Genomic DNA, 20,986 nt, shown 5'->3' with positions numbered 1-20,986 from the left:
ATTAAGAAACTTACCTCAAAATCATGTCTATTTTTGATATTTCCCCTGCTAAAAAAATAATTAACATGTACTAATAACAATTTAGAACAAGAAGTCAATTTTTAAATGCATCTTTTAAAAAATTTACTTAACAATCATAAAAATATATCTTGTCGAAGCAATCTATTGTGTAAATCTAATGTAAGTATGAGGGTACAACAATATTTCTTTAACAAGATGTCATGAAGAAAATGTACATATACCAAAATTATTTCTATTGAAATTGCTATAACTTAAATGACAAATTTTTACTTGAAAGAAACTTGGAATTTTTTCCTAGGTATTAATGACATCTATAATCAGTCTTACCTTTCAAAAATGGAGCACCATGTGGTACACTATCATTTAGAAGTGCTATAGCAAAAAAGCTTTAAAAAAGAAGGTAAGGGGGCAGGTTTCCTCCATGCAGTAAGGACTGGGGTGAGCCCTAAGACTCTGAGCTTTCAATGCAAACTAAACAGATTTGAAGCTCCATATATTTAAGGCATACAAGTGACCCAACGATCCATGTAAAAACCTGATCATATCTTGACACAACCAAATTTTTGTTCACTTACATTTTAAATAACTTGGGCTAGGCACAATGGCTTACGCCCATAATCCCAGCACTTTGGGAGGCCGAGGTGAGAGGATCACTTGAAGCCAGGAGTTGGAGATCAGCCAGGGCAACATAGTGAAAGCCTGTCTCTATAAAAAATTAACCAGGCATGGCAGCACGTGTCTGTGGTCCCAGCTACTTGAGAGGCTGAGATGAGAGAACCGCTGGAGTCCAGGAGTTTGAGACTGTAATGAACTATGACTGTGTCACTACACTCCAGCCTGAGCAACAGAGACAGAGAGACCCTGTCTCTAAAAAAAAGTAATAAATTTAAGTAACATGAACTAAACTTTAAAATGTAAAGCCAAGCTATTCTGGTAATGGTACAGGACCTTTTTAAAATACAAAAATATTACTGATGGTACAGCTATCAATACTTCTGCACAACAGTATACTGTTTCTCACTTTAATACTAAAGAATAATTATGGCCATTGCCTTGTTAGACTCTGGTGTGGCCCTGTGTTCTTTGAGCAATGGTAGTCGTCATGCTTCCTGCCTTTGGCCTCCTCACCCACCTTAGGAATGTGAATCCTTCTCTCTCTCAATTTACTTTTAAATAAACTACGTTTTATAATCTAAAAAAAAAGAATAATTACAACATTCACTTTACAAAGTGTTGTGAAAAAAAAGAATACAGTGGCTTAAGACAAGAAACACCGTTTGGGGCAAATGAAAATGATACTACACTAGTTACAATAAGTGGTCAATTAGTCTGTTAGACTAATGTTTAAGTTTCCAAGTAGCTTGCAAAAATAAATTTAAAAAAAAATTGCAACATGATGAAAATTGTGCATAATATCTGTGTAAATAAAAATAAAAAATTTTAAATATACACAGAAGAGTCCCTGCAAATTTCCCAAGGTAGAGAGGATAGATGTCTTCACTCACTCTATATATTAAGTGTAGCACCAGATGAAGGAGCCACCTGCCCATCCTGTGGCTGGATGTCAGGCATCACACTGCCTGCTACAGGGGATGAAGACTGAGGAAGAAAAAGGCAGAAGATGAAAGGGAAATGACTCCATCACTGCCCAAGCAAAGGCCTGGAGCAGGATAACCCATACTCTAAGGAAATGGATATTCATTGTGAAACTCATGCTAGCCAAGAGCACAGTTTCATAATTTTGAAATATACTTCATGATCATGTATAAAAAGACCACACTTGAAAAAATGCGATTACCAAGGTTAAATAACCTTAAAATTGTCTATGCATTTTGACAGGGAACACCACATTGAGTTCAAAATAAAAGATAGGTAATCTGAATACACAAATTCCTGACTTTAAATGGAAAAGCTGAGCTGGGCTTGGTGGCTCAGCCTGTAATCCCGCGCTTTGGGAGGCCGAGGTGAGTGAACTGCCTGAGCCTGCGGGTTTCAAGACCTGCCAGGGCAACTTGGTGAGACTTCATCTCTACAATAAATAAAAAAAATTAGCCAGGCATGGTAGCGCGCCTGTAGTTCCAGCTACTTGGAAGGCTGATGCAGAAGGATCGCCGGAGCCCAGCAGGTCAAGGCTGCCGTGGCTGGGAGCGTGTCACTGCACTCCAGTCTGGACAACAGAGTGAGACTCCAACTCAAAAATAAAATAAATGGAAAAATTAATTGATTTCTAATAACCAAATAAAAAATGGCTAATAATTAAAGGAAAGTATTATTATGGCATAAGGTTAAAAAAATTCCAATCTAAGTAATTAAAAAAGAAAAAAAACAGAGTATGCACTGGGCACGGTGATGGACATCTGTAGTCCCAGTTACTCAGGAGACTGAGGTGGGAGAATGGATCAATTGAGCCTAGGAGTTCAAGTCCAGGCTAGGCAAAGACCTCATCTCTTTAAAAAAAAAAAAAAAAAAAAAGACAGAAAACAGAATACAGTTTGTGAAGGTTTCTTCTTCACAAGAGGTAATATCAAAACATTTTCATGCACATGTTAGGGCCTAAAACAATGAACAAATGACAGTGAAAGATTTAGCATTTAACTTTTTTTATCATTTCACTACTTTTTTTAACGTCCTATTATAAATATTCAGCATACATGTAAAACATCTTACCTTAAGAAGATTTGTCAAATAATTCTTCAAAAATTCCTTAAGTCGTTTGTATAATTCCAAGCCAACAAACTGAGCTCCTCCAGGTGTCTGTCCCTTTTTGGATTTAGAAGGAGGGACTCCAGCTCCTCGGGCTTGATTCGACTGGTGTACACTAGTACAGTAGTTATAAACATGTCTTGAAGCACAGTTAAGGAAATCAACATGCATTACAGATGTTAAGAATGATTAACATAAACATATTTTCTTATATTTCATTATCAGTACATTACTAATATATCAACCAAAACTTGTTAAAAACTAGAGTGGAACAAAGATCTCATTCATATTAACAATAAAGCTAAAAATCAACAAGCCCCATCCGCAAAGTTGTCCACAGGTCTGGAGAGCAAAACAGCCAAGAAGAATGGAACATTCTAGGAGGAAAGTTGCCAAGAAAAAGAATCTGAACCTTTTAGGTTACCTGATGTGACTGACCTTGTGGAAAACTGTCCCGAAAAAGTAATTATTTACTTCAGGAAAAACAAAAGCTCATAGAAATCACTATCTATTATAATGCTCCACTACAAACAACATTTCCAGAAGCACACATTCTAAATATTGGTAACCAAATTTTTATTTTTAAACAATTTAGAAATGAATTTAAACAAAACTACATTTTGAGGCTGAAGGATGGAAAAGCAAAAGAAATGGCAAGAGAGCCACATCCTCATATTACATGAGTCACAGATATCAAAAACTGATGAGTCAACAACAGCAGTGTGCACACTCTACCGAGAGAAATGCAGAGATGTGTAAATCACAGCAGAGACAGCTGTAATCCAAAACAGCTCCATCTGCAGGGGAAGGAGTGTGAAGGGAATGCGGTATGTGAACGGCAAGGTAGAGAACCACGACATTCTGTCCTAACCTAAATCTGCATGTATTATTACAAGAAGAAAATTAATTGTAAGTCACTGACACTGACTCAGAGAAAGATCAACAGAACAAAAAATATATTCTGGTATAATTAAGAATTTAGTATATAAAGATGCTTCAAGTCAGTAAGTGAAATATTATTTAATAAATGGCATCAAGGCAAGATATTTCTAAATATTCCATCATTCAAAATATAATACAAATGAATTAAGAATTAAAATACACACAATGAAAACATAAGACTAAGAAGGTATACGTGAGCACTCCTCCGTTTTCAGGTTGAGTAGTCCCATTTAAATAAGGTCATATAAATACTTAATCTGAAAATCTAAATATATTTTACAAACACCTTGAACTAACAAAGAGTTACTATACTTAATAAATTAACTTAATGTAATTCCAGCTACTCGGAGGCTGAGGCGGAAGGATCGCCAGAGCCCAGCAGTTCGAGGCTGCGGTGGCCGGGAGCGGCCACTGCACTTCAGTCTGAGCAATAGAGTGAGACTCCAACTCAAAAAAAAAAAAAAATTAATTTAAAACAATATGAAATAATGAACCTCTACAGAAACATGGACAAACTACAGCAATAAAAAATTGAAAAGGTAAAAGAAATAAATATGCATATATTTATATATGGTCAAAAGTCTAATAAATATTCAACCTTAGTAGTTACCAAAGAGCTATGTCTTAAAACACTGAATCATTTTAAGTTTCAGTTGTTTTAAGAGAATCACAAATTACAATAACCATCATAGGCCCGTGGCAAAGTATTGACAGATCTCACCACATGCCCATACCATATGCCCACACCTTTCTCATATTCTACCTACTCCTCCCCCCTTGACTTTTGAGGAAATAAATTCTAGATTATAACTGAAACACTATGTTTTCCTCCCTAATCTCACTCTTCCTTCCTCTTACCCTTCCTCTTAGACCCCCGTGATTTGTTGTGTTTCACTCTTCCGTCCTCTTACCATTCCTCTTAGACTCCCGTGATTTGGTGTGTATCATTACCAAGAATGCTTTACTAGATAAATATAAAAGGGGGAACAAAAAAAAAAAATGAATTAACTTTTGGACAGTGCACCCCTTGCAGTATAGACATCCCCTACTAGGTAAGTGTTCTAGGAACCCATGGGTCAGCATACCAGCTAGTGTTGTTATGAAATGTTGTGTCCGGCCTAAGTTTTTTTTTTTGGAGATTCTTTCAACACATTTGCCCATTTCATGATGGGTGATTTACTAGTGCACCAGCCCATACCACACTGAGTGTTCAGCAATTTTTGACCAAAAAAACCCCAGCATGAACACTGGGTGCGGTGGCTCACACCTATAATCACAGTACTCTGAGAGGCCAAGGTGAGAAGATTTTCTGAACCCACAGGTTTGAGACCAGCCTGGGCAACTTGTTGAGACCTCATCTCTACAATAAATAAAAAAAATTAGCCGGGCACAGTGGTGGGCGCCTATAGTTCCAGCTACTTGGAAGGTTAAGGCAGAAGAATCGTTGGAGCCCAGGTCAAGGCTGTGGTGGCCGTGAACACTCCACTGCATTCCAGTCTGGACGACGGAGTGATACTCTAACTCACACACACACACAAAAGCATGATCTCGGTGACCCACCCTTCCTATTCACCCATCTCACCCATGCAACTTGTTTTTGTTTCCCCAGATGAAGTAAGTCCTCAAAGGTAAACATTTAAAGGAGGTGGAAGAGGTGAAACAAAAAATAGTAGAAGCACTAAAAGGCATCTAAATTGATGAGTTCAGAAACTGTTTTGAGTGGTAGAAAAAGTGTCCCAATAGGTTGGCATATTGCATCGGAGTACTTTGAAGGTAACTGAAGTTTAAACGTGTAAGAATACACACATTTTTATAAATTCTGGGGTCAGATCGGGTGCAGTGGCTCATACCTATAATCCCAGCACTTTGGGAGACCAAAGTGAGAGGATTGCCTGAGCCCACGGGTTTAAGACCAGCCTGGGCAACTTGGCAAGACCTCATCTCTACAATAAAACCAAAAACGTAGCTGGACATGGTGGTGCATGTCTGTAGTTCCAGCTACTTGGAAGGCTCAGACCAAAGGAGCACCTGAGCCCAGCAGGTTGAGGTTGCGGTGGCCGTGAGCAGGCCACAGCACTCCAGCCTGGACAACAGAGTGAGACTCCGACTCAAAAATAAATAAATAAATAAAATAAATTCTGGGGGTTTTTGTCCCCTCATATATGAAATATATTTTATATGTTTAAATTATACAAATTGTAACTTGTATGCTTACTTCTGCCATTATTCTGATAACATGAGATAGTTACAGTTTGCATATATAACATCCTGTAGAGAATATAGTTATAATTTATCAATTCTCTTGCTGATGGATCTTGCTAATGATCCTTTTAGTAGGTATCAACTTTTGGCATTTAAAAACAAAGTCACAAAGAATAGAACGAGCAGATCTCTACATACATGTATGAATTTCTTGGAGCATAGAAATACTGGGTAACAGGAGAGGAACATCTTTATTACATATTGCCAAATTTGCTACAAAAAATGGTGCACAGTCCTCAGCAGTACACTAGTTTTCACTGTTTACAAATTCACCACGCATGTGTACTGAGGCTTACCAGGGATTTAATGTGCATTCTCTGATTGTGGTGAGACTAAGCATCTTAGAAGTTCATCATTTTCTCTTCTGTGTATTGTCTGCTCATATCTGTGTTTAAAAAAAAAAAATCTCAGACATTAATAATGGGAGTTCAAAATGGTACAACCACTTTGCAAAACAGTTTGATGGTTTCTTTTGCAAATTATGGTATATTCATAGAGTAGAATCTATTCTGCAGTTTAAAAAACGAACAAGTGATACATCATGAATGAAAGTCAAAACTTGTTAAATGAAAAAAGCCAGACATATAATTCCATTTATATCAAGTTCTCAAACAGGCAAAACTAGTCTACGGTGATAAAAATCAGAAGAGTAAGTCCTGCTTCTTTGAAGGGTGAAGATTGACCAAGAGGGACTTGAGGGAACTTTCTTATCTTGATTAGGGTGTTGTTTATAGAAGTGCATATATCCATCAAAAAAAATTCAAGCCACACACTTAAGAGCTGTGTATTCTGCAGCAGTACACAATTTCCGTCTTTTAAAAATATCCCACATTTTAAAAAGGTAATAAACAAGTGCTTCTGCTACAAACTGAAAACTGAGCTGTCTTTTGTACTTGTAGTTTTGTTTTCTATTTATTGTGAAAGTCCATCCTTTGTCAATTACATGTACTGCAGTTATCCTGTTTGTAGCTGTTTATATCCTGTTTCTTTATGAGTATCACTGGAAAAAAGAAATATTTATCATATCAACTTTATCCAAATTTTCTTTCACGTCTGTGCTTTGTGTCTTGTTTAGGAAATCCTTTCCTCTCCAAGGTAATAATTATGTTTGTTTTTTTGAGTTGAAGTCTCACTGTCGTCCAGGCTAGAGTGCAGTGACCCATTCACGGCCACCGCAGCCTCAACCTGCTGGGCTCAGGTGATCCTTCTGCCTCAGCCTTTCTAGTAGTTGGAACTACAGGCACATGGCACCACACCTGGCTAATTTTTTGATTTATTGTAGAGACACGGTCTCGCCAAGTTTCCCAAGTTGGTGTTGAACCCGCAGGCTCAGGCAATCCTCTCGCCTTCGCCTCCCATAATGCTGGGATTACAGGCATGAGTCACCGTGGCCGGTTAATAATTCTACTGTTTTTAAAGCTGATTTTCTCATAGAGGTTTCTAATTTTCCTAGAACAAACCTGTGTATAATATTAAGAGGAAATGCAATTTCATTTTTCTCTGCTAGGTAACCAGTAGTCCACCCTTTCCTCATTACATGTACTGATACCTCTAAAAAAACTGTCCATTTTCAAAAAAATAATTTTTTATTTTTTTTTGAGTTGGAGTCTCACTCTGTCACCCAGACTGGAGTGTAGTGGCCGCTCTCGGCCACAGCCTCAACCTGCTGGGCTCCAGTGATCCTTCCGCCTCAGCCTTCCAAGGAGCTGGAACTACAGGCGCGCACTACCACGCCCGGCTAATTTTTTTTATTTATTGTAGAGATGAGGTCTCACCAAGTTGCCCAGTTGGGTCTCAAAACCGGGGGCTCAGGCAATCCACTCATCTCAGCCTCCCAAAGCGCGGGATTATAGGCTGAGGCACCGAGCCCAGCTCTAAAATATTTTCAAACGTACTACTACCGAGCTGGTCAGTCTTCTCTTTTTAAAAAAATTTCTGCTCTTTCTGTAATTTCCTCATTTATTACTAATACAGGGATAGCTAAGAGACATTGTGGGTTTGGTTCCAGGCTACCCAACGAAGTGATTGTCATGATAAAGCCAATCACATAAATTTTCTGGTCTTCCAGTACATATAAAAGTTAGGTTTATACCATACTACAGTCAATTGAGTGCGCAATAGCATTATGTCCAAAAAAAAAAGGTACAAACCTTCATTGTTAAATATTTTATTGCTAAAAAATGTTAACAGCCATCTGAGCCATCAGCAAGTTGTAACCTGTTCACTGGTGAAGGGTCTTGCCTCAATGTTAATGGCTTCTGACTGATCAGGGTGGTGGCTACTAAAGGGCCAGGCTTGGTGGCTCAGCCTGTTAATCCCAGCACTTTGGGAGCCCGCAGGTTCAACACCCACCTGGGCAACTTGGCGAGACCTCATCTCTACAATAAATCAAAAATTAGCCTGGCGTAGTAGCGCGTGCCTGTAGTTCCAGCTACTTGGAAGGGTGAGGCGAAAGGATGGCCAGAGCCCAACAGGTCGAGGCTGCAGTGGCCGGGAGTGGCCATTGCACTCCAGTCTGGGTGACAGAGTGAGCCTCCAACTCAAAAAAAAAAAAAAAAAAAAAAAGGCTGGGGTGGCTGTGGCAATTTCTAAAAATAAGATACTGAAATTTGCTACATCAACTGACTCTTCCTTTCATGCAAGAGTTCTATTTGATGGCATTTTACCCGGAGTAGAACTTATCCAAAATTGGAGTAAATCCTCTCAAACCCTGCCACTGTTCTCTCCATCAAGTTTATTCGAAATCCTTTGTTATCATTTCAACAACATTCATAATATCTCCACCAGGAGTAGATTCCATCTCAAGAAACCACTTTCTTTGCTCATCTATAAGAAGCAACTCATCCATTCACGTTTTACCAGGAGATTGCAGCAATGTGGTCACATCTTCAGTCTCCACTTCTAATTCTAGTTCTCTTGCTATTTCTAGCACATCTGCGGTTTTTTGCTACCAAGAAAGTCTTGAAACCCTCAAAGTCACCTATGCGTTTGGATGAACTTCTCTCAAATTGCTGTTAATGTTGATATTTTGACCTCCTCCCATGAATTACAAATGTTCTTAATGACATCTAGGATGGTAAACCTTTTCCAGGTTTTTGATGTGCTTTGCCCAAATCTATCAAAGGAATAGCTGGCTATCTGTGGTAGCTATCACTTTATGAAACGTATTCCTTAAATAACAAAACTTGAAGGTTGAAATTACTTTTTGATCCATGGGTTGCAGAATAGATGTTGTGATACAAGGCATGAAAACAGTAACCTCCTTGTACACCTCCATCAGAGCTCTGACACTGTCAATGAGCGGTCATATTTCAAAGTTATCCTATTTATCCCTGAGAAGTGGGTCTCAACAGTGGGCTTAAAATAGTCTAAGTCACTGTGTAAACAAATGTGCTGTCATCCAGGCTTTGTTGTTCCATTTCTAGAACAAGCAGAGTTTTGTTTTTTTAAGAGATGGGGTCTCACTACATTACCCAGGCTAGAGGGCAGTGGTTACTCAGAGGCACAATTATAGCATACTACAGCCTTAAACTCCTGGACTCAAGGGATCCTCCTGCCTCAGCCTCCAACTATAAGCACATGCCAGTGCGCTCAGCTGAATTTATCCTAATTCTTAAGGGCCTCAGAACTTGCAGAATGGTAAATGAGCAATGGCTTCAGTGTAGTCACCAGCTGCATTAGCCCCAACGAGAGTCAGCTTGCCTTTGAAGCCAAACATTGACTTTTAGCTATGTAAGCCCTAGATGGCACCTTCTTCCAATAGAAGGCTCTTTCATCTACATCGAAAATCTGCTCTTCAGTGTAGTTGACTTCATCAGCGGTCTTAGCTATATCTTCTGGATAATTTACTGCCTCAACTTGCACTTTTATGTTATGAAAATGGCTTCTTTCTTTAAACCTCATAAACTACCCTCTGCTAGCTTCAATATTTTCTCCTACGGCTTCCTTCTCTCTAGCTGCCAAAGAAATGAGGAGTTAGAATCTTGCACTGGATTAGGTTTTGGCATAAGGAAATGTTATAGCTGGTTTGATCTTCTATCCAGACCACTAAAACTTTCTCCAGATCAGCAATAAAGGCTATTTGCTTTGTTTTTCTTAACATGTGTGTGTTTTACTGGAATAGCTCTTTTAATTTCCTTCAAGAACTTCTGCATTCTCAACTTGGCCGTTAGGTCTACCTTTTGGCCTATATCAGCTTTCGAGATGTCTTTCTCACTAAGCTTCATCATCACGGGTTTCTAATTTAAAGTGAGAGACTTGAGATTCTTCCTTTCACTTGAATGCTTTGAGGACTTTGTAGGGACATTGATAGGCATCGTTTCTTTTTTCTTTTTGAGTCAGAGTCTCACTATCACCCAGGCTGGAGTACAGTGGCACACTCACAGCCACCACAGTCTTGACCTACTGGGCTCAGGCAATCCTTCCAAGTAGCTGAAACCACAGGCATGCACCACCATGCTCAGCTGATTTTTTATTGTAGCGAAAAGATCTCACCAAGTTGTCCATGCTGGTCTCGAACCCCTGGACTCAAGCAATTCTCTTGCCTCGTCTCCCAAATTGCTGAGATTACAAGTGTGAGCCACTATACCCAGCTTTATGGGCATCATTTCAACATTGTTGTGTCTCAGAGAATATGGAGGCCCCAACAGAGGGAGAAAGACTGGGGAATGGCCAGTCGGTAAAGCAGTCAGAACATACACAACATTTATCAATTAAGTTCATCGTCTTATCTGGGTGTGGCTCATGCTGCCACAACTACAATGGTTAACAAGGATTACTGATCACAGATCACCATAACAGATAAAGTAACAATGAAGAAATTGAAATATTGCAAGAATTACCAAAATGTAACACAGAAACACAAAGTAAGCACATGATACTGGAACAATGGTTCCAACAGAATTGCTAAACACAAGGTTGCTACAAACCTTCCATTTGTAAAAATATGCAATATCTGTGACATGCAACAAAGCGAAGCACAATCAAATGAGGTATGCTCATACTGTGGTCTTTATGACTAATTTTGCGTGAAGCCTGTCTATTGGTTTTTTTAAGAACCGGTTTAGGTTTTATTAGTTTTCATTATTTTATCTACGTCATTTCTGTTCCTTGTTACTTATCTCTTTACATTTGCTCCCTCTCTATAAATCCTCATCTTAACTGAATTTCTTTTTTTTAATATAATCATTTAAAATACTTCTGGCCAGGCACAGTGGCTCACGCCTATAACCCCAGCATTTTCGGAGGTCAAGAGAGGAGGCTTGCTTGAGCCCAGGCCTAGGCAACATAGCAAGACCTCGTTCTCCACAAAAAAATAATTAGCCAGACATACTGGCACTCACATGTAGTCCCACCTACTAGGGAGGCTGAGGCAGAAGGATCACCTAAGCCCAGGAGATCAAGGCTGTGGTAAGCCATGATCATACCAGTACGCTCTAGTCCAGGCAACAGGGTAAGAAAACAAAACAAACAAACAACACTTATATAAAGTCTAATGCATACCTGTTTTCCTTATTGTTCAGATATATCTTCTTTTTTCTACTATTACTTCTTTTTTAAGGGTCAAACTATTTAGATTTCCGAAGTTTATTTTTTTATTTTAAAAAAAATTTAGTTTTTTTTTTTGTTGTTTTGTTTTTTTGAGTTGGAGTCTCACTCTATCGCCCAGACCAGAGTGCAGTGGCCGCTCCCGGCCACCGCAGCCTCCACCTGCTGGGCTCCGGCGATCCTTCCGCCTCAGCCTTCCGAGTAGCCGGAATTACAGGCATGCGCTACCACGCCTGGCTGATTTTTGATTTATTGTAGAGATGAGGTCTCGCCAAGTTGCCCAGGCGGGTCTCGAACCCGCGGACTCAGGCAATCCACTCACCTCAGCCTCCCAAAGGCACGGGATTACAGGCTGAGCCACTGAGCCCAGCTTAGTTTCATTTTTAATTGAAATCTCCCAAAAATGAGTTTGCCAGTTTCTCTTCTAATTCTCAAATGCCTGTCATATTTTGAGGCACTGCCAACAATTATACAAATGTGGCATTCTAGTCCTAATAACTTGCTCTTATCATTAGGAAGTAACTGTTTATTACTAATAATACTACCTTACAAATCTATTGTATCTGATATTAATACAGTAGTTATACCTATTTTTGAGTAGAATTTTCCTCAAATGCATTGTTCCAGCCCTTTATCTTCAACCTTTATACTTCTATGTCTTGGTGTATCTACTGTAAATCAATACAGCTTAATTCATCTTTTAAAGAAATTGAATCTGATAGTTTCTGATGGGAAAGTTTGGTTTTACAATGAAACTGTCTTATACTGCTATCTGGGTAACTTTCTACAATTCTATTTTGCATTTTCTATTTTAATTCTTTTTCTATGCTTCTCGTTTTTTCCCTTTTCCCTTCTATTGAAATGGTGGTTTACTTGTTCCATTACAGTTCTTGTATTATTTTGAAGTTATAAATTCTATTTCTATTCTTGTATTAGTTGCCTTAAAATTAGACACGCACAGTTTACCTTTCCAATTCTAGAAAATTCTGGCTATGGCCTCTTCAAATATTTCTGCCCCCTTTCAATTTTCTCCTAGCTCTTTTATTACATGTATGTTCAACATGGTCTCTTCAAAACCTCAAAGTTTTCAATTATTTCCCATCACTTTATCTTTGTTCAAACTTTCTAACTTTTCCTGATCTACCACCTGGTTAAATGATTTTCTTTTAGCTGTGTCAGATTCACTGTTCAATTTTAATTATTTCATTTTACATTCTTAGAATTTTTTCTTTTTAACTTTTTCACAGTGGACTCTCTCTTGTGCTTTGTATCTTTAACTCATTCTTGGTGGGGCTTTCACATTAATGGTCAGATTGGGGAAATCCCCAAACAAGCTGGTAATGCAATTTCAAAGTCCAAACACACCTGAGGTTACAAATTCTCAAGACAGATGGTCCCTACCATTCTTACAGCTTATACTTTACTAGTTGCCTCCGTGGGGGAGTAGGTTGATTCTCCCCCTCTCCAGTCCACCTTTACACTAAAGAGTATTTAGGTTTTTGAGTGTTCTAGATTTCCATGGAAATGACAGCTTCCATCTCCCTCCCCACCAAGAGAACAAGGCTCTGTTTCCTTTTCTACGTGGCCCTACCTGCTAACCCACCTCTCATCTAAATCCTCGTGCTGCCACAGAAATTCCTGATTGCTAGTGCCTTCATTCTCTTTTTTTCAGATGCCGTCTCTGCTTTTTCAGATCCCCTCACTTTTGTGCAAAGCTAGCTCAGTATTATACTTTGCTATATTTCACCCAGCACCCAGTTCAAGGTGCTTGTTCCAGAGAACTTTTTAGGTTATCTAGTTCAGCATGACTTCTGTTCCCTGGCAATATATTACTTTCCAAGTATTAAATTAAGAAGGGTTTTTTTGTTTGTTTTTTTTTTGAGTTGGAGTCTCACTCTGTCACCCAGAGTGGAGTGCAGTGGCCGCTCCCGGCCACCGCAGCCTCGACCTGCTGGTCGCCGGCGATCCTTCCGCCTCAGCCTTCCAAGTAGCTGGAACTACAGGCGCGCGCTACCATGCCCAGCTGATTTTTTATTTTATTGTAGAGATGAGGTCTCACCAAGTTGCCCAGGCGGGTCTCGAACCCGTGGGCTCAGGCAATCCACTCACCTCAGCCTCCCAAAGTACTGGGATTACAGGCTGAGCCACTGAGCCCAGCTGTTTTTTGTTTTTTTTTTTTTAAATAAACCCAATGATAACTTAAGGGCAGGAAAATGGGAGCCTCCACACGTTAGAGGTCACAGCCTATACGATTACATTTCTGGAGTAAAATTTGGAAATATTTAAAAGTCTTCAACAAGTGTATTTCTTTCAATACAGCAATTATCTTCATAAGCATTTACTGTAGGAAAATCATTATGGAAGTGCTATCACACATTAGCTAGCAAACGATCACAACACTGCTCATAATGGCATTAAAAGTGTGTAACAAGCTATCTGTCAAACTTAGGGAATTGGTTAAATCCATTGTTGGATCCATCTGGGAATACAGTCTGCAGCTTTTAACAACGTCAGGGAATATACAGTGATTAAAAACTACAATATATGTACCAAACTTAAGCTAAGACATCAATCACAATATATATTATTACTTTAAGTATCACGAAGAAAATGCTGCCAATTAAAATGACAATGCATTCTTGTCAGATGGAATTTTTACTTATATTTACTAAAAGATTACCAGTTTTAGGGTTGAACAGATTTATAACATAATAAGTAGATAAAGAAAAGGTATATAAATTGGCTAAGATATTGCCACAATGTTTTTACACAGAATCTGCTCTGAATCACTGTGACTCTTAGTAAGGAAGTCTGTGCTTTTTCACATGTTACCGAGTCATTAATTGTCTTAGTACTTGTTAGTAGTAGTCCAAAATTGATTCCAGAATTTTCTTCTAATCTGCTCCCATTCATGTATAAGTCTGATTCTGAGCTTATCTGATATCAAAAGGTTTTTTTTAGGGCAGATCCTTCAAATGGTTTGCTGACAAAACAAGATTGCACTCAGGTGTGCAAAGGTGTAGGTAGTGACGACTGGGTCATCCCTGACACCTGAGCAACTACTGTACTATGCACCACTGATTTTGTGATATACCTGAATCAATGAACTGTGGTACATTCACACATCTATATAGAAAGATGTAAGAAGACACCAACCAGTGAAAAGAGCAAATCAGAAAATATCATTTTAGTATGCTTTCTTTGTACATGCAGATAAAAGGTTATGTATGTGTCCAGACATTAATAGCAGTTACTCCTGGAGAGCAGGGCTAGGGGTTAAAACTTTCAGCCACAGAACTATTTCTTTCTCAGCAAGCATTCTCCCCTCATCTACTCCCACCCAAGCATTCTTTGTGAAGCAAAGTCCAGTGCACAGAACTCTCCTCCTTCCACCATCACCTCTCCTCCAAGTCCCACCTCCTCAAAGAGGAGCCTGAAGCACATGCAGGCAAGGGACCAGAGCAGAAAGGCACAATCCTAAAAGAAAATCTCTTCAAAGCTGTTTTAAAGTTTCTACCCAGAGTTTAGCTCCACATTCATTCTCAAATTAGCATCACTCCTCACCATTATCCAATCAAGCTTGGAAAGCATTAGGTGGTAATGGTTAGATATCCTGTTTACTAAAACTTAGGTTTTCAGATGACATAGTGCAAGAGATAAAATGCAAAAGAGCTTATAATAATCAGAGTGCTATGATCCAATCTTCCTCATCCACAGTGGCAATGATTTAAATTGTTTCTATCTAGACTTGCTTCTTAAGGTGGATATGTACATGCCTTTAAGTCATGTGCTTGTGCTGTTCTTTGATTAATCGATCTTTGCATAAGTTACTGACTTCCTGCTAATAGAAAATTATGTCTCATTTCCACCCACTACCTCCAGTCCATTCTCATTCTAATAGTCACTGCTGAGCCTTTATTGCCTTTGAAATTTTAAGTTATACTTAAACCAAGGTTCCAATTCTAGTACAAAAGTATCTAACCACATTTCTGGTAAGTAACTATAAACTCTGGGGAAAAAAAAAAAAACCACCATCTGAAGGCACCAGAGAACAACCAAAAAAGGGGTTAATACTTAAGAGTAGTCAATCTGGCCAGGCACAGTGGCTCACACCTATAATCCCAGCACGCTGGGAGGCGGAGACAAGAGGACTGTCTGAGCCCAGGGGTTTGAGACCAGCCAGGAAAACTTGGTGAGACCTCATCTCTGCAACAGACTAAAAAAGTAGCTGGACATGGTGACACGTGCTTGTAGTTCCAGTTACTTGGAAGACTGAGGTGGAAGGATTGTCTGAGCACAGCAAGTAGAGGCTGCAGTGGCCATGAGTGCACCACTGTACTCCAGTCCGGGTGACAGAGTGAGACTCAAAAAAAATAAAGAAAAGAAAAGTAGTCTGGTCTTGGAAGAAGGGAACAGCACAATCCAACACTGGTGAAGAAAGAAAAAACAGGAAAAATGAGATCCACTCTCAAGAGAAAAGCCAGTCATCAGGGACCACCTGGAGATGATCCAAATGTTGGAATTAGGAGATGAGGATTTTAAAACAACTATTACAGTTATATTCAAAGATATAAAGGAAAACATGCTAATAATAAATAAAAATTATAGCACAAAAATAGAAACCATAAAAAAAAACCAAATAAAATTTCTAGAGCTGAATTATATAACATCTAGAATAAGTTTATTGGATGGCCTTAAGAGCAAAATAAAGATAACAGTCACGAGTTTGAAGACAGACCAAAGAAAATGATCCACTTTGAAGAGAGGAAGCCAGGCATAGTGGCTCACACCTATAATCCCAGCACTTTGAGAGGGATAGGTGGGAGGATTGCCGGGTTCAAGACCAGCCTAGGCAACTTGGTAAGACGTTGTCTCTACAATAGATCAAATATTTAGCTGAGTGTCATGGCACAGGCATGTGTTCCAGCTACTTGGAAGGCTGAGGTGGAAGGATCACCTGAATTCAACAAGTTGAGGCTGTGGTGGCCGTGAGCATGCACTGCACTCCAGCCTGGGTGACAGAGTGAGACTCAAGTCAAAAAAGAAAAAAAAGGATGTATATTACACATCCCTAGAACAATCTCTCATATGCACACATCTCTTCCTCTCTGCAGAGGTATAGCTAAAAAGCTAACAGAATATTAAACTTAAATTCTAAAATATTTCAAACAGTCCAAAAGAAAAAAGGAAAGCAAGAACAACAACAAAAAGTTTTTTAAGGGGAGAAAAAAATAAATCAAATTGGTATGCCCAAAATAAACCTATTAACAATTAAAATAAATGTTAATGGGCCAAAACTGCAATCAAAAGACAAAGATGATCAGTCAGAGGGACAAAACAGCAAGATCACTGTATATGTTAACATAAGGGACACAATTTAAATTATCAGAGATAAAGAAGAACATCTCATATGTCAATTTATTACAAAGACAATCATAAATGTGTATTTTTCTAACAGAGCTTCAAAATATATGAAACAAAATTTGACAGAATTAAAGGAAAAGGAGACAATTTCACAATTAAAGAAAGATTTTAACATCCCTCTCTAGCAACTAAACCAAAGGAAAAATATCAACCAAGACATAGATGATCTGATGACACGATCAAACACTTTCATTTAATGGACAGTTACAACATTCTATACTTAGTGATATGCTGGTAAACCGGCTCTCTGAAAAAAAGAAAGAAAGAAAGAAAAATAAAAGCCCTGATTCACAGCCTTTGCAGATATCTGTGGTATGGTGTAATGTTCCCACCATGGCAGATTGCTAGCTACCAACAGGACAGCATTAAATGGGGATTTGGGGCGAGATGTGCACAATCACCTCCCAAAACCTGACACGATCCAGCTCCAGCACATTACTGTCTGCGGCCAACAACTGCAGAATCCACATGCAAGAGTACATGGTACATTTGCCAAGATAGGCTATTTTCTGGGCCACTGAACAAGTCTCAATACGTATAAAAGGACTGAATTATACAGCTTGTTCTCTGATCAAAATAGAATTATAATTAGGAATTAGTAACAATGAGCTACCCAGATAAACCAAATGTTTCTAAATTTTAAAAAAAATTTCTATTTAATTCAAGGGTAAAAGAAGAAATAAGAAAAATTACAAAATGTTTTAGACTAAATGATGATAAAGATACAATATGTAGGAGTGGAGGTGGGATTGGTACAAAAAAAATAAAGATACCACATGTCAAAATTTGTAAAATATAGTTAAAAATCCTGATAAGGAAATTTATACTTTCAAATACTTACATCAGAAAAGGTAGAAAGACTTAGAACTATTAAATTGCCAATACTCCCCAAACTTATCTACAGATTCAATGCAATCTCTATCAGAATCCCAGTTGGCTTCTTTGTAGATAGTAACAGATTCCAAAATTCATATGAAATTTCAAGAGACCCAAAACAATCTTAAAAAGTACAAAGTTGGAGGATTCATACATCACAATTTCAAAACTTACTACATGATTCTCTTCGTAGAAAACTGTTTTTATTTTTTAAAAATTTATTACAAAACCACAGTAACTAAGACAGCAAAGTACTGGCACAGGATAAATCAATGCAATAGAATTGAGAATTCAGAGATAAACCCACATATCCATGCACAACTGATTTGCCAAAGAGGCCAAGATCATGCGATAGAGAAAAAAAATGACCTCTCAACAAATGGTGCTCAATTAGATAGCCACACTCAAAAAATTTAAGTTGGACTCCTACTTTATACCGTATCCAAAAATTAACTCAAAATGGATCTAAGGTATAAATATAAGCTAAAACCATAAAACTCTTAGGGAAAAAGCAGGAATAAAATTTTGTGACCTCAGAATTGGCAAGTAATTTTGATGACACCAAAAATATACATAATCATAGGGGAAAAAAATGAACTGGACTTAATCAAAATTTAAAGCTTTTATGTGTCAAATTATACCATCAAAAAAGTGAAAACCCACAGAATGAGAGAAAACATTTGTAAGTCATATGCCTAAAAAGGGATTTATATCTAGAATGTAAATAACCCTCAACTCAATAATCAAAAGACAAGCAATCCACTGAAAAAATGGCAAAGGATCAAACAGACATTTCCACAAGGAAGATATATTAATGGCCAATAAGTACATGAAAAGATGCTTGGCATATCAGTCACCAGGGAAATGCGAATCAAAACCACAATTGAGATACTCAAAAAGTGAGAAAATAAGTGTTGGACAGAATATGGAGAAACCAGGACTCTCATACACTGCTGGTAGGAAAGTAAAATGATGCATCCACTTTGGAAATTAGACTGGCAGTTTTTCAAATGGTTAAACACAGGATTACCAAATGACCCAAAAATTACACTCCTAGATAACCAAGAGAAATAAAAAACATATGTCCACGTAAAAAAAGTACACGTAAATGTTGACAGCAGCACTATTCATAATAGCCAATAGATGGAAACAATACAAATGTCCATCAACTGATGAACGGATAAACAAAATGTGGTATATCCATAAAATGAAATGTTATTTTACCATAAAGTATTGATATATGCTACAAAATAGACAACGTCTGAAAATATTATGCTAAGTGGGAAAAAAGTCAGTCACAAAAGACCACATGTATCAGTCTGCTTAGGCTGCCATAACAAAGTACCACAGACTAGATGGTTTAAGTAACAGGAATTTATTATCTCACAGTTCTGGAGGCTAGAAGTCCAAGATCAAGGTGAGGTCAGGGTCGGTTCCAGTAAGGGTTCTCTTCCTGGCTTGCAGATGGTCACCTTCTTCATTGTATCCTCACATGGCTTTTCCTCTGTGTGTATGTGGAGAGAGAGCTCTCTGGTGTCTCTTCCTCTTCTTATGAGGACACCAATCCTATCAGAGTAAGGACCCACCCTCATGATCTCATTTAACCTTAATTATCCCTCCCAAAGACCCCACTCCCAAATACCATTCAAATATATTGGCTTGGAGTCTCAAGATATGAATTTTTGGGAGGAGTATGACTCAGTCCATAATATCACATATTATATGATTACATTTATACAAAATATTCAGAATAGACAAATTTAGAGATAGAAAAAAATCAGTAGGGGGCAGGGAGAAGAAGAAAGTGATAGCTAAAGAGTGAAGGGTATCTTTTTGAGATGAAAATGTTCTTAAATTCAACGTGGTGAAAGTCAAACAAATCTGTAAATATACTAAAACTTACTGAAGTATACTTTAAATGAGTACTGTATATTATGTGAATTATATCTCAATAAGTCGTCATTTAAAAAAATTCAATATGCTTCCAATAATAAATTTTAGAACAGAAATCGATAAGCTGACTAAAAATGTACAGAGAAATACAAAGAACCTAAGAGTCAAAATGATCTTGAGAAAAAAGGACAAAGAACAAAGTTAGAAGACTTGTATTACCTGACTTCAAGAGTCTTCATAATGCTACAGCAATCAAGACATTACAAGAAATGAATTAAATGAAAACACTAACCAATATTCCACATGAGCATAGATGCCAAAAATACTCAGCAAAACAAGCAAATCAAACTAAGTAATATAGACTTCTTAAAAGATCAACACAGCAATGAAACAGAGTCTAGAAACAGAACCACACTTCTACTGCCATTTAATTTTAACAAAGGCACCAAAGCAACGCATATAGGAAAAGTCCTTCCAATAAATGACACTGGAATAACTGGATATCCATGTAAGAGAAAAATTAATGTCAAGTCCTATCTCATAACATACATAAAAGTTAACTCCAGATGGATCATCGGTCAAAATGTAAAAGCCCAAACCATAACATCTTAAGAGGAAAACACAGGCTGGGTGCAGTGGTGCACGCCTATAATCCCGGCACTTTGGGAGGTCGAGGTGAGAGGATTGCCTGAGTCCACAGGTTCTGAGACCAGCCTGGGCAACTTGGTGATACCGCATCTCTACAATAAATCAAAAAATTAGCTGGGTGTGGCGGCATGTGCCTGTAGTTTAACCAGCTACCTGGAAGGCTGAGGTGGAAGGATCGTCTGAACCCAGCAGGTCGAGGCTGCAGTGGCTGGGAACGTGCCACTACCCTCCATCCTGGGCTACAAACAGATTCCTACTCAAAAATAAAAAGGAAAACACAGAATATCTTCTAGGTACAGGCTTCTTAGGTAATAACAGTTAAAGAAAAAAAAACCCAATAAACTAGGTTTCCTCAAAATAAAAAAAATACCTGACTCACTCAAATATACCATTAAGAAAATGATTAGCAAGTCTCAGACTTTTGAGAAAATACTAGCAGAATATATCTGACAAACATTGGTATCTCAGATATATAAAGAGCTGGGTGCCATGACACATATCTGTAATCCCAGCACTTTGGAAGGCTGAGGCAGAAGGATCGTTTAAGGCCAATAGTTTGAGACTAGCCTGGGTAACATAGGGAGGCCTCTGTCTCTACAAACAATTAAAAAAAGGGGAAGCCGGGCTCGGTGGCTCAGCCTGTAATCCCGCGCCTTTGGGAGGCTGAGGT

The 20,986-nt window shown here is 38.3% G+C and overlaps 1 protein-coding gene across 3 annotated transcripts in view; it reads right to left on the bottom strand.

Annotated features, from left to right (window-relative positions):
* Nucleotides 1-20,986, bottom strand: part of CUL1 (cullin 1) — a 113,645-nt gene that overhangs the window by 44,654 nt on the left and 48,005 nt on the right. For all 3 annotated transcript variants that reach the window (XM_008057363.1, XM_021711981.1, XM_021711980.1), the window contains exon 3: nt 2,689-2,863. In XM_008057363.1, coding sequence (XP_008055554.1) covers nt 2,689-2,863 — 175 coding nt within the window. The remainder of the gene's footprint in view (nt 1-2,688; nt 2,864-20,986) is intronic.

Source organism: Carlito syrichta, unplaced genomic scaffold (genome assembly GCF_000164805.1).
Source record: "Carlito syrichta isolate Samal-C Ts95f unplaced genomic scaffold, Tarsius_syrichta-2.0.1 Scaffold302975, whole genome shotgun sequence".
In the NCBI taxonomy this organism is placed as follows: domain Eukaryota; kingdom Metazoa; phylum Chordata; class Mammalia; order Primates; family Tarsiidae; genus Carlito; species Carlito syrichta.
This window is presented reverse-complemented; position numbering and strand designations above follow the sequence as displayed.